Raw genomic sequence first — 13,644 nt, 5'->3', positions numbered from 1 at the left:
CAAACACTCCCTGCCAGCCAAATTAAAACAGCTTTCACAGTTTAGAGAGTTTTATTTACTCTTTTCTAATTGGCACATTGATTAGTATGGCAGTGTGTGTGTGTGTGTGTGTGTGTGTGTGTGTGTGTGTGTGTGTGTGTGTGTGTGTGTGTGTGTGTGTGTGTGTGTGTGTGTGTGTGTGTGTGTGTGTGTGTGTGTGTGTGTGTGAGTTGCATATATCTGTATGCACCATATTTGAATCAGATGGTATTTTTTAGAATCATCTTCGCATTGGCTGTAAATTGAAACATTTGCTTTTCCGATTTTCCCATTCTTTCCTCGGATTATATGAATTTTCGAGCAGGTTATATTTAATAATCCTACACATACACAGGTTAAAACATACATTGACAATCTGCATTTATTTCAATACCACTCCTTTTCTTTATCCTTGTGGATGCCACAACATGTTATCCATCCTGTTGTCTGAATCATTCCTTTTTGCATTCATGTCAAATTTTGTTCTGAACTGTAAAATGTTTTCTGTGTTCTAGATCAAATGTATGAGACCTAAAACAATAAGAATTCAATGACAAAAGCCAATCAGAGGGTTTGTTTGTGTTCCGAGGTAGCTTTTTGTTTGGTCCAAGAATAGTCTTTATCATTCGTCCCACCAGTTATACTTCACTTCTTCTTTTTGGAGTGGTTGATTAAAGTAGGAGCGAAATTAAACTCACTGTCCTTTCAGCGGGGATGATATTTTTTCCACATTTCTGTACGCTCCTCACAAAATAAAACGTGGAACATTTTGAGTAGGCAGCTAGTAACCAGCCAGTTACTCCATAGCATGATCTCTTTTCCTATCAAGGAAGTGTTTGATATTCCTTATTTTTTTCTCTACCAGAATATGCAAATTAATTAAAACAATAGTGGTAAAATGAAATACATTATTATTCAATTTTGCAAAAGTTCATAAATTAAAATTTTAATGGGGTTAGAAATAGTTTAGGTATCATGTCATGGAAATATTTGATTACTATTATTTTTTTCATTTCATATTCAATATTCCAAGATTTCATACTCGTGTATGCTGTTCATGGTTACGTAACATATGAGTTGCTTTTTAATACAGCTTTAAAATGCAAACTGTTATTATATTGATTTTAAATATTTAGTTGTAAAAGCATGGATTTTATACATTCAAGGATAGCAATGGCAGGGAATGAGGCAAGAAGACAGTTCCAGATTTATTCAGACAACTGGTTGGTATTAAAAGATACAAAAAAAAATAATAGCATCGCCACACAGCCCAAATATACGCAAACACACAAATTTCACTGTCTCCTCTTCATCGCCATCATTTCCTCCATGACCATGTCCATAAACTCAATTCACTCACTGATTCAACCTAATTGCCTTTGCTAAAGATTAAATCACTTGAAGCTACTGGTGATTGTGATGGGGTGTTTAAGAGTATTAGTGTGTGTGTGTGTGTGTGTGTGTGTGTGTGTGTGTGTGTGTGTGTGTGTGTGTGTGTGTGTGTGTGTGTGTGTGTGTGTGTGTGTGTGTGTGTGTGTGTGTGTGTGTGTGTGTGTGTGTGTGTGTGTGTGTGTGTGTATTGAGCTGGTTAAAAAGGGCTCCTCTTCCCCCTTTGCGCTCTCATCACACTCCATTTGAATGAATTAGCTGAAAGTTTTTATCATTGATGAAATCGCCATGACAACCAGATGCTTCATCACTAATCATAATGTATCGAGGGAGATCAGAAGGGCATTTTGAAAAGAGTATATTAAATAATTATATTGAATCTTGAAATTGCTTTGTAAACAAACATATTGAATAGCCAGCTGCAATTTCATAATAGGATTTTAGATTTTGCCAATACATTCCATCAGGGTCATTATTTAACCAAATGGCATTACTGTCTATTTATGTTTTGACATTGGCTGTACCCTGTCTCTTGCGGTGTCTCTCTCTTCGTCTCTGGACGGTCTTCTTCATATTTATTCATCTCATGTTATTGTTATAAAGGTGAGTTCACCTCGGAGGACCTCTGGAGAATATTGCGCCCCTCTTTCATACATTTTATCCATCCCACCTTATCTTTTACCCTCTTTGTTTTTCTCCCATCCGCCCTGCCACCTGTTTTTGGGTGTGTAAGATGATAAACAAAGCTGTTTTCTCAGGTTCACAATTATTGAATCCCATTTCTTTACTTTCCTCCCTTTCCTGCCGCTTGTTTTTTTCAACTCTAATCTCCCCGTATGCAGACTTGTTGCCCGTGTTCTTTCCTCCCTCGCTCATGACTTTTTTATATTCACTTGTTGTCCTCACTCCGTTGGTGCCCTTTTAAAAGCGGAGTTTGTTTGATTTTCAAATTCCTTTTGGCAGGGGTATTGGGAATGTATGGCACCATGGCAACACAGGCGACACAGTGCAAAGAAGGCTTAGACCTTCTGACAGTGTATTTTTATGGTGAATGCAGGTGGGAGACCAGGCGCGAGGGGCAAAGCTGGAGTAAAGCTGCTGTCGTATGAATTACCCGTCCATACGTCCATTGCTGTCTGTCCGGTGTCACCCTTCTTCCGTCCACTTTCCTGTCCGTCAGCCTTTCTTCCAGTTCAGTTCTTCCATCTTTTCCATCCATATCTACCCATGTGTCACTCAGCCCACCCATTTGCTTATTCATTCCTCAATGTTCCTCATTTCCTCTTATCACTTAATCCTTGTATCCGGTCATTTTTTCCTTCATGTACACCCATCTGTTTTTCCATGCAGCCAGCCAGCAAACAATCAGCCACTTTAAAAACAAGCTGTTTCTCCTTTTCGGCCTCTAATGCTAACCTTATCAATTCCTGTACAAATGTGATGATGATTGATTTCATTATTAAGGACACTTGCACACATTTATTTTGGTCCTAATATGCAATTTCTGTAACTAATTCATCTTAAGTGGATAAAGTTCTTAGTTAGCTTTTTGTGCATTGCTAAAAGTTTGGTTCTTCTTTTAATGTTTGCACACAAAAAAATGCATACAGGAACGCTTTCAAGGCTCCACTTGCTTTTGAAAACACAGATGTTTGACAGTGTTATGCCAAAGTAAATGTTAGCTTTTCTGCGTGAGATGAATGATTGCAGGCTCCTGGAAACGGTGTTGTGTTTAAAAATGAAGGACTGGTACAATCAAAGCAGTGTTTTGAGATGTGTGCATCTGAAACAACACAAGCAGCACAGTTAAACCACAAAAGGCACATTAAATACATCTAATTCTTGTCTGATGATATCAGTACAACATTCCAACATTGGCATTCGTGTGAATAAGTACAGAAAAAAATGGATGGCAACCATCCGAAAAATAACACATCCTTGTCTGCTTCTAACCTCCCTGTCCTCCTCTGCTCCTTGTAGTGGTTAATTGGTCAGCTGTTTGGCTCTGGACCGAGAATGCAGTAATCTCATTAAGTGTGTGTGTGTGTGTGTGTGTGTGTGTGAGATGCTCTGCTGAATGTTAATTGTTTTAATGATGGAGATTTATGATAATGGAAAGGTTGATATTGATAACATGAACATTTTTTGGCCATGTGCTTGTTAGAGTCAACAGAGAGTAAACAAAGGGAGACTCGGATACAGGTAGCCTTTACAATGCAACCGCTGAACTAATTCCACCAGCGTTGGGTGTCTGCGAGGCACTGAGGCTTAAGGATTAACAACATTGTATATCAGCCAGAGAAACACACCACTTCTCCGTAGTGCAGCTACATAAAGAGCTCAGCTAGAGTTATAGCCTACTACTAGACCATGACCTCTCTCATACCTTCTCTCTCTTTCTTCTCTTTCCTCTTACAGCATGTCCTCCATCATCGTCTCTGCTCTTGTAATTACCAGTCACCTCGCTTTATTTTCTCCTCTCGTTCATATCCTCTTCTGACTTTCTTCCTCCATCACTGCCTCCTATCTTCTCACTTGCCCTGTCACCTTTGTCTTTCTCACTCTATTCCTTCTCTCCCATATCCCTTCCTCGCGCAGACTTTTACCTTAGTGTGCTGAAAAGCTGATAACGGAGATAAATAACCCCCTTTTCAGCTCAAATCCCCATTTCTGCCCGATTGGCCCCTTCGCTCACTTATCCTCTCTCCTTCAGTCCTTCAATATGTCCATCTAGCCAGCCAGAAACTTGTTTGGTGCTCATTTTCATTACATTTGTGACTATGGCCTGTCAGTATTTGCCCTGTGTGCTCATAAATCACTGCTATCTTTGTCAGGATGCATTCTCTTCCCACCCGCATCCCTGTTTTCTTTTCAAGGTCTCAAATACTTATTTCTCAAGACAATCCCACCTCAAGGTACCGTGTGCCAAACCTATATTGATGCAGTTTAAGGTGACTGAACCCTTTTAGTGATCAAACATAGACTAATATTTAGAAGCAACAACAAAACTGCGATTTATTTATCAACTGTATGGTTAGCCCAGCAGTGTCATGCACCCAGAACAGTTAACTGGTAATGCCTGCTGCGATGAGTCATTGAAAGTCCCGGAAAAATTGCATTAAATTCAATCCTAAACGTCAGTCTCCAAAACTGGAGTTTGGTGATAAGTGCAAACCAAGTGTTGATACCTCATCCTTCACTGCTCGCTATCCAATTTTTTTTTTAAACTTTCTTTATCACCCCATCTCTCCCTTCCTCTAATCTATTCATGGAACAATGACTCATTTATCTCGCCTTCACCTCACTCTTTACCTTCTCCCTTATTTTTGACTCACTTTACCTTTTGCTAGGCTCACACAGTCTCTCTCTTCTTCTCTCCTTCATCCCTTATTCTCATGTACAGATTTCCCCTTTGGATTTGTGATTCATTGTCTCTTTTCTTCCTCTTCATTATATCCTCTGTCCAGGTTTGTGACGATCTACCGTGGTCCCAGCCACACCTACAAGGTCCAGCGATTGACTGAGTCCAGTAGCTACAGCTTCAGAATACAGGCCATCAGCGATGCTGGGGAGGGTCCTTTCTCTGACACACACACCTTCTGCACCACCAAGTCTGTACCCCCTGCCCTCAAAGGTAAGCTGACCCAGGCAAAGTGTGTGTTGTGTTGCCTGGATGATGTCACTGCCGCACTCCAGGATCCACCTGTTTGTAAATCCATCGCTAAGTTTGTGCGTAAAATTCCTAAAAATAGCTAGTGACGACTTGAGCAATGTGTTAATTGATTGCTAGGAAACATCTGTTGCGCCGTCCAATCAAAAGACTGAATTATATAGACAGGAAGTTACAATAACATCACAAGCTGTTTCATAATATTTTTCAGGGGGCATACAATATATTAAGCTTAACTGCTAATCTTTTGTGAATGTAGGTACTATTTTGTTTTGCTTATAAGTGCATACATGGACAAAGAGTTTGTATTAATGCAGTTTGGAATGAGAGGGAAATATCATATTATGCTAACCTATCTTATTTGGTCATTCAGTGCGACATTAGCATAACATTTAGTAATTTGAGATATGTTAAGTGTTATTTTTGGGAAATTTCATTTAAAATCTTGAGGTCAGATGTGTCGACCATGTTATATATTTTTACCTCTTTGTACACTGAAGGGGACATATATTAGCAAGCTAACGTTAGCTCAGTTAGCCACACAATAGTCACACCTGGCAGTTACTTGGTGTACAAATTGAGTAGCAACTAATCGCTACATGAGAACAGCCCATTTTGATTAAGTAATGCATAAATCTTCAGTTATGTTATAACTAGGCTAGGTTTTAACTTTTACGAGACACTGAAGGGCCCCAAAGAGGTGATGCACTTACAGGACAAGAAAAGGTAGTACATTTTTTTCTGTTTGGCTGGTATAGATGACATGTTTACCGTTGCCTTGCTTGATTATTGCCTCCAGTATGTGGTCTTTGCTGTAAACTGAGAGGCGGTGGCTTATTATACCTACAATAATCACAGTCAAGAGTATCCTCTCAGGTGATATAACCGAAACGTATTATGGGTATGACTGTGAGGCTATGAATGTGCAGCACAGCACTGACATATCTATAAACAGGCAAATAACAGCCTCAGGGGTCCAAGCAGCTTCTATATAACTGTTAGCGGTGCATGTGCACTGACTGAAAGGTTCTCTGCACATCAGCTGTCAATCAGAACAACAAGAGCAGGACGATTTGAGACAATTCAATGAAAATGTCCCCGGTTAGAGTTTAGTAAATTGTATGCTGTATTTCGCACAGCAATTAATGCAGTCAGAATTGGATTATTGTTGTTGTTTCCGGTTTAAAATGACATTATCATCCAAGGATATTATTGCTTTGTCAGACACTAAAAAAACAAATTATTGCACAGGAATAATCTATTCTCTTTGTTGTGGTCTCTACACAGGTTTGTCTCATCAGCTATTAACATGACTGCAGCAATCACTGCTGATATGAAACCTTAGATTCTAGGAGGGAAATGGATGTTAGTATTTACTAATGAATAGCTGGTTAGACATAGGTGCTATACAGCCTTTCAGATGCATTCTTGCAAAAATAAAAGGGTGTATTGATTTCAGGAGAGAATACACCTCGTCTATTTCCGTGCTTCTGTTTTTGAGAGCGGTTGAATTTATTTTTAGTGGGTACAAAGTCCAAATCATTGTTATTATATTGTATTACTCTTCTAACTATGAAAACATTGAAATCATGTTTCACAATTTTTTTCCAACAGCTCCCAGAGTGCACCAGCTGGAGGGGAACACGTGTGAGATCACATGGGAGACGATCGCACCAATGAGAGGAGATCCTGTGAGCTACGTGCTCCAGGTGCTGGTGGGACGCGAGTCAGAATACAAACAGGTTTGTCTCACACACACACACGCACACATACGGGTCAGTGGAGGATAGTGTTGAGAGCTCCTGAGTCTCTATATAGTCCAGAGCCTCGCTTCAATTATTTGGTTCATTCATAAAGTTTTGGAAGTGTGTACGACTACTGGGAGGATATTTTTTAATCTCCCTGGGGAGTGTAAAAATTCAGTTTGCATTGATGGGAAAGGCATTACAGAGCACTCAACCACCCATACACCTTGACACAAATTTGCACATTAAAGAATGACACACACACACACACTCCCTCTCTCACACACACTATGTCTTCCCCACACTGATGGATAGAGCCTTCTGAAATTGAAAGTAATCTGCAGTGAAAGCAGTATTTATTTAATGGTGTTGAAGGCTTTTAATGAGAATAACAACACAGAAACAATGAAAAAAACGATTTTGGCTGCTCTTGGAAATATGGGGTGGCTGGCAGTTGGAGCGATGAGCAAAACCAGTAGACTGCAGACAAAAAGACATTTATCTTCTGGGAGGTTTTACTCTATGTAATTGAATTACTGAATGGTTGGAGGGAAGAACTGCTGAAACTCACCAGCAGACAAAACCGCAGCTGTGTGTATATTTGTGATGTCTATTTGCTCATTTCATTATGTGCACACACATCAGCTGTCAATACAAATCTCTGTACAGTGTCACAATTGTTCATTGTTTATTAAAAGGATCCCCATTAGCTGATGCCGTATAGATAGCTACTCTTCCTGGGGTCCACCCTAGACACACAGTACATAGCCATGACATCACAGCCATTCCATTACAAGAATATATGTAAAATCACATCAATATGCAATACACTTATCCACGCCCACATACATACACATTCGTGTGTACACCCGCAAACATACACATGTACATTTCACATAAACAAGAGATCTGTTACACTCAGTAACTATCACATTATAAATAACCCACAATCTAAAACCTGTTTGCACAGAACAAAATTTTTTTGTAAAACACAATAGGAATATTTTTTTAAACAGTATAACAATCATACAAGACTTATTTTCCAGTAAAGTAATGAGGAGAACAGTGAGTGAGTGCATGCATACACTACCGTTTGATTTGACAATTTCATTCATGAATAAGAGAAAACGGAAATTGTGAAGGCTAAGACTAAAAATCAATGCACCATTTGTGAAAAACGCACACATTCACGGACACTTACGGGCCACCTGCTGCCTGAGAAAAATATGCGTTGTCTCCTCTCACATGTAGGAAAAAACATTTCAGTGTTTCCCACAGATTAGGAAGCAACTAGTGGCGGATGGGTGGGTGTCTCCCCGTGAGGGGGGAGAAGAGAGTCGCACACAGTTGGATACTGTCCTCGTCTCCTACTTCAATGCCTAATGAATCTATCTCTTTCTTTCCCCTCTTTCATTGGTTGAAGCCTGAAAATACTGTAAAAAAAATTAATAACATAACTATTTCCACTGGTCGGACTGTTCAGCTCTGTTTCAGACTGATACCTCCGGTTCAGGCTGGTCCTCATCCTCAACATGTGCCTTTTTCAGTCGCGGAAAATACTTTTCAATACTCATCTGGATTGAAGCAGCAAACATTCAGTGTAAGAGTAAATTTTAACATCAATTTTGTTTATTTAACCCAATATATCACATATCGCAAACTTCCCTCAAGGGGCTTTACAATCTAAACAGCAAACGACACCCTCTATCCTTAGACCCTCAAATCGGATTACGAAAAACACCTTTTAAACCCTAGCTACAAACCCTTTTAATGATGAAGAACAATGGAAGAAACCTCAGGAAGAGCAACAGAGGAGAGATCCATTTTCCAGGATGGACAGATGTGCAACAGATAGTTACTGTTACTTGATCAAATTGGTGTCTGTGTGGAGCATGGCCAATGACCTGCCAAAATAATGGCCAAAAACCTGTCAGGTTTATTAAAATTTACGAGAAGGAAATTACGTTGCATCCCGTTTTTCACAGCAGGCATCGAATTGATTAATTTGGGAATGATCATCCACCTCTATAGGCAAGGCAGCTTTGTTTGTAGAGCACATTTCAGCAACAAGGCAATTCAAAGTGCTTTACATAAAACATTACGAAGTTAAAACCGTTAGAAAACATAAAAACAGCTAAAATAGAATAAGACAGGTATAAAATACAAGAATAAAAGTTACAGTGCAGTATAAGAAATTAACAATTATTTAAAGAAAGGCAGCATCAGGGCGACCTCTAGCTCACCCTGTAGAGTGAGTCCTTGGCAGCGGCCCGGGTTCGAGTCCAACCTGCGGCCCTTTTCTGCGTGTCATCCCCCATCTCTCTCCCACCTTTCCTGTCTATCCACCGTCACTATCAAATAAAGGGAAAAGCCCCAAAAAAATTATCTTAAAAAAAGGAAAAGAAAGGCAGCATCAAAAAGGAAGGTCTTCAGCCTTGATTTAAAAGAATTGAGAGTTGCGACGGACGTGCAGTTTTCTGGGAGTTTGTTCCAGATATGTGGTGCATAAAAACTGAACGCTGCTTATCCATGTTTAGTTCTGACTCTGGGGAGAGAAAGCAGACCTGTCCAAGACGATCTGAGATGTCTGGGTGCATAATGTAGCAGCAGATCAGAAATGTATTTTGGCCCTAAACCATTTAGTGCTTTATAAACCAACAGAAGAATTTTTAAATCAATTCTTTGAGGAACAGAAAGCCAGTGCAAAGACTTTAGAACGGGAGTGATGTGATCCACTTTCTCGGTCTTAGTGAGGACTTGAGCAGCAGCGTGCTGAATCAGCTGCCGCTGTCTGATTGATTTTTTTTTAGGGAGACCTGCAAAGACACTGTTACAGTAGTTGAGTCTACTGAAGATAAAAGCATGGACAAGTTTTTGGGACAGACTGTGGCTGACGAGGAATGGATGCTAAATTTGCCAAATTTGCTGTTGAGTGCTTCTTGTTACCTAGCGGTTTCACCATTCTTTTTCTATTACCTATAAATTAAGGAAAGAGTCATGAATGCCACTAGATGTGCAGCCTTGACCCGGCCAATATCAATTAAAGCTTGCTGCATTTTGTACACAAGCAAATGGGCGGTACATGCAGTTGAAAGCCATGTGTTCAGTGCCAACAATCTGCTGAATCTCATAACTCCTCCTCTGACTGGCAGTAGAGGGCCACTGATAAACACCTCAGCATTTAAAGAGCTCTGCCTGGATGATAGTGCAGGCCAGCCGGTCATATCACAAATCTCAGGGCGCTGTGCCCTGCCCGTTAGTCGTCTTCCCATTTCCGAGGAAAACGATTTACTCTTAGGCTTTGCACCAAGGGAGCAAGGGACCACAGCCTTCCTGTTTCATTGTGGTCTTTTTGGTGCTAATTAGCCCTGTGTGAGCATGCTTTTGTCCACTGTTTTGGGTCCATGGTAAAGTGGTGTCATTCCCACATGGTCCATTCAGTTCCATGTTTACTTCTAACCAGTGAATTTTGGTTTCCAGAACTGCTATCTTCTGTAGAAGTTTGTGGTAGTCATCCAGGAAGAAGGGAGGCATCTTGCTGCTAATTAGCTTTAGCTAAGTACCACGTTTCCAGTCACTGTAGGACAGGCTTATAGTCCAGTGATTTATATGTGATATATAGGCATATACAGCCCGAGCATCATCAGCTACAAGCCAATTCCAATGCCTTTTCAGAATATGTTGTACTTTTTCAGTCACAAAATGAACAAGAAGGTGACCTGCCCAGGGATTTAAGTTGATACTGCGTCCTGGAGTTCTCATTGCATTATAGTCTGTCATTTTATAGTCTGTCATTTTATGGAGTTATGTACAAGAAATGAGCAAATATGGGTTCGATGTCTTACCCAAGGACATTTCAGCAGTTCAGACTGGCCATTACAGGATAAATTTTTTTACCTTTGTCCCCTGACAGTTTTTTTTTTTTTTTTTTTTTTAACTAATTCCCAAATCTGAATTTTTCAAGGTTTTCAAGTGTATTCAAGTTTATTTGTATAGCTTGAGGCCATTTCCCAAACTGGATTGGCACCTTGATAATGGAAAATAATTTAGTTCCAATGAAGTAAGTAGGTAAGGAAAGAAGAAGTTAACAGAAAAGCGAAACCTGAGAAGTCCTTCCTATAACTAGCAGCAGATAAAACTTGAGTAGATGAGCGGTGATATTCACTGCTAAAATTTCATTGTAAGAGTGACACGACCAGCAAATATTAAGCATGTTCGATAAATACAGGACTCACTGAAGACGCTCTGGAGGGGGGCTGATCTCCCCACTGCAGTAGGGCCATAATTCTTATAATTTGACTTGAACAGGTTACCTTTGGCACCTGCTCGGAGCTTCACAGCAGCACAGTATGAAAGCAAGCAATCATATGCCACTAGGTGCATTATATGTTACCCAAGCAGGCATCCTGGTCTACTCTCTATTCCAACAAAACACCAACCAACTCATTTCACTCATGAGCACACCTTCAGTTAAAACAACTGGCATTGAGTTTCGTTGACTAAATCTCTTTCGATGGCATCGATGGTCTCATGCTCATCAATGAGAAAACCAAACAAACAATATATGTTTTTACAACCTGGCTGTTAAACGCTGTATCTTTCTCTCCCCTCACAGGTTTTTAAGGGAGAGGAGGGTGTGTTCCAAATCTCTGGTCTCCAGGGCAACACAGACTATCGTTTCCGTGTGGGCGCCTGCCGGCGTTGCCAGGATACGTGCCAGGAACTGTGCGGACCACTGAGCCCCTCTTCCTTGTTTACGCTGCGTCGCCAGGAGACGGCATCATCGGGAGAGCTGTGCGCCGTGGAGACGGGCAAAGGGGTGGGCCTGATCTCCAGCGACGAGCGCTTCGCGGCCCTTATCGTGTGCGTGTTCGCGGGCTTCTCCATCCTCATCGCCTGCTTGCTGCAGTACTTCTTTATGAAGTGAGGGAATTTTAACTAGGATAGAAAGAGAAAGCAAAATCACAGAGAAACAAAAAAAAATAAATATAAAAATAAAAACGTCTATGAAAGAACCGAATGAAATCCAAACAAACACTTGAGATGTACTTCAAAGGTTATGTATGTTTTTTTTTTTTTTTTAGTCAAAGTATTGATTCTGGCTTTCTACACATTGTTCCTGTTGTCTTCTGCCTTCACTCAGTTTGGTCTCATTTCTCTCTACGTCTTCGTTTCATTGTCTGTCTCAATTGTTAAGTTCTGTCGAGGGAAGCCTTGTCTTAGCTGTACCTCGGTTGGGAAAGAAAACTGATAATCAAGCCTTAAAATAGCTGTGAGCAAAGCAGTTGCTCCTCAGACTGACTTGCATGTTTTTATTTTGTATCTTTTTAAAACATATTTGATTAGAGAACGTGTATATTTCCTGACGGTCATTGCCTTACTTTTTGTTTTGTTTTTCAATGTGTAATTTGCTTCTTCTTTTTTGCTACAGTCTTTATTCATTTCAGCCATATTCCAATGTAGGCCTACAAAGCTTTAGCCGTTCATACCTTATTATTCGGTTTGTTACTACTCTACAGACTGTCAGTCAATTCATGCAATCTGCACCTGCTCTCACACACACAGACTGACTGACAAAGACACAATGCACATACACTTGTGCAGACTTGCCTACACATACATGCACACACGTACAATTAAAGTCATGCGGTGACAGTGAGAAACGCACATTTCCTCCTAAGAAGTCAATCGCATATCTGCTCAGCTTTTAACATTCAATCACTCACTCATTCAGTTACCAAAGTGATGCAATCCATGTGTGGTGTAAGATGCTGCTATCCTGTGATTTTTATTATATCTAAGAAAGAATGGAAAACCAGTAATCTAATATATATATACACACAATATATAAATATATATATATATATATATTATAACAAATATCTATGATGCTATAAAAGTGATGTAATATAAGTGATGGCAATGTAAGGTCTGAAGTACAGTGTGAAATGGGAGGGGTCGACTCTAGGTGCTCACAAACAGCAGCTCTGAGGAGCCCTTAAACACTGGTCTTGGATCAGAAGATAAACCCTCGTCGGTATTCGAATGTTGGGCATAAACTGGCTCTAGCGTTTGGCAAGCCGGGCTGGGATTGTGATTGGCTGCAACTTAACAGAAAAGGGCTGGGCTGAGCATTTGATCGGCCCCTCGGTCAGTCCTTCCATATTCTACCATCTCATGTACCATTGCTCCAGCCTATTTATCTGTAGCTTTAGTAGCGATATGCCCGTTAGACCCAGAGGTGCTAACAGCCTGTCCGCCAGCAGTGCTTCTCAGAGCTGTGTGTGTAAACCAGGAAAGCCATTAGGATATAGCGTAAGCTTTACCCCCTACCTCCCCCATCCCCCTAAAATGTTGTCAACCGCTAGCCAGAGCAGTGCTAAAGCTGTAGTTTCTCCTTCCAGCTAGTCTGTGAATTGATATATTTGAAGACTCCTATTTTCTCCTCCCCTGCTCATAATTATCTGTAATTACTTTTTGCTCTGGCTGCTCTTCTCTCGCTTTCGATCCATCCCATCTTTCTGCCCATAAACTTCTCTCTCTCTCTCTCTCTCTCTCTCTCTCTCTCTCTCTCTCTCTCTCTCTCTCTCTCTCTCAAAAGGTGCTTTATTGACATGTAATCAGAGCAGTAGCAAGTCTGTGGTCTCTCCTCAGACGGACATGTTCTCTGGGGACTTGAACTAATGTTCACTAACCAAACAAGCCTTTGACAGAACACAACTCAACAGAACAGGGCATTCTGACACACGTAACACCTCCTGACCTCCCGTCTGACTCCTGAACCCCTTAATTCCAACCCAAAAAACCAAGCCAAGGTACAGC

At 40.6% G+C, this 13,644-nt stretch overlaps 1 protein-coding gene across 3 annotated transcripts in view; it reads left to right on the top strand.

The window, feature by feature from the left end:
• fndc3ba (fibronectin type III domain containing 3Ba) overlaps positions 1–13,157 on the top strand; it is a 107,725-nt gene extending 94,568 nt beyond the window's left edge. For 2 of the 3 annotated variants that reach the window (XM_039785545.1, XM_039785546.1), the window contains 3 exons: positions 4,875–5,041; positions 6,692–6,819; positions 11,438–11,749. In XM_039785545.1, the coding sequence (XP_039641479.1) occupies positions 4,875–5,041; positions 6,692–6,819; positions 11,438–11,749 (607 nt within the window). Of the gene's footprint in view, positions 1–4,874; positions 5,042–6,691; positions 6,820–11,437 lie in introns of all 3 variants that reach the window. The other variant, XM_039785544.1, reaches the window with a different exon arrangement.
• The last annotated feature ends 487 nt before the right edge of the window (positions 13,158–13,644 follow it).

Source organism: Perca fluviatilis, chromosome 20 (assembly GCF_010015445.1).
Source record: "Perca fluviatilis chromosome 20, GENO_Pfluv_1.0, whole genome shotgun sequence".
Taxonomy (NCBI): Eukaryota; Metazoa; Chordata; class Actinopteri; order Perciformes; family Percidae; genus Perca; species Perca fluviatilis.
Note: the sequence above shows the minus strand (reverse complement) of the source record. Positions and strands in the feature narration are given on the sequence as shown.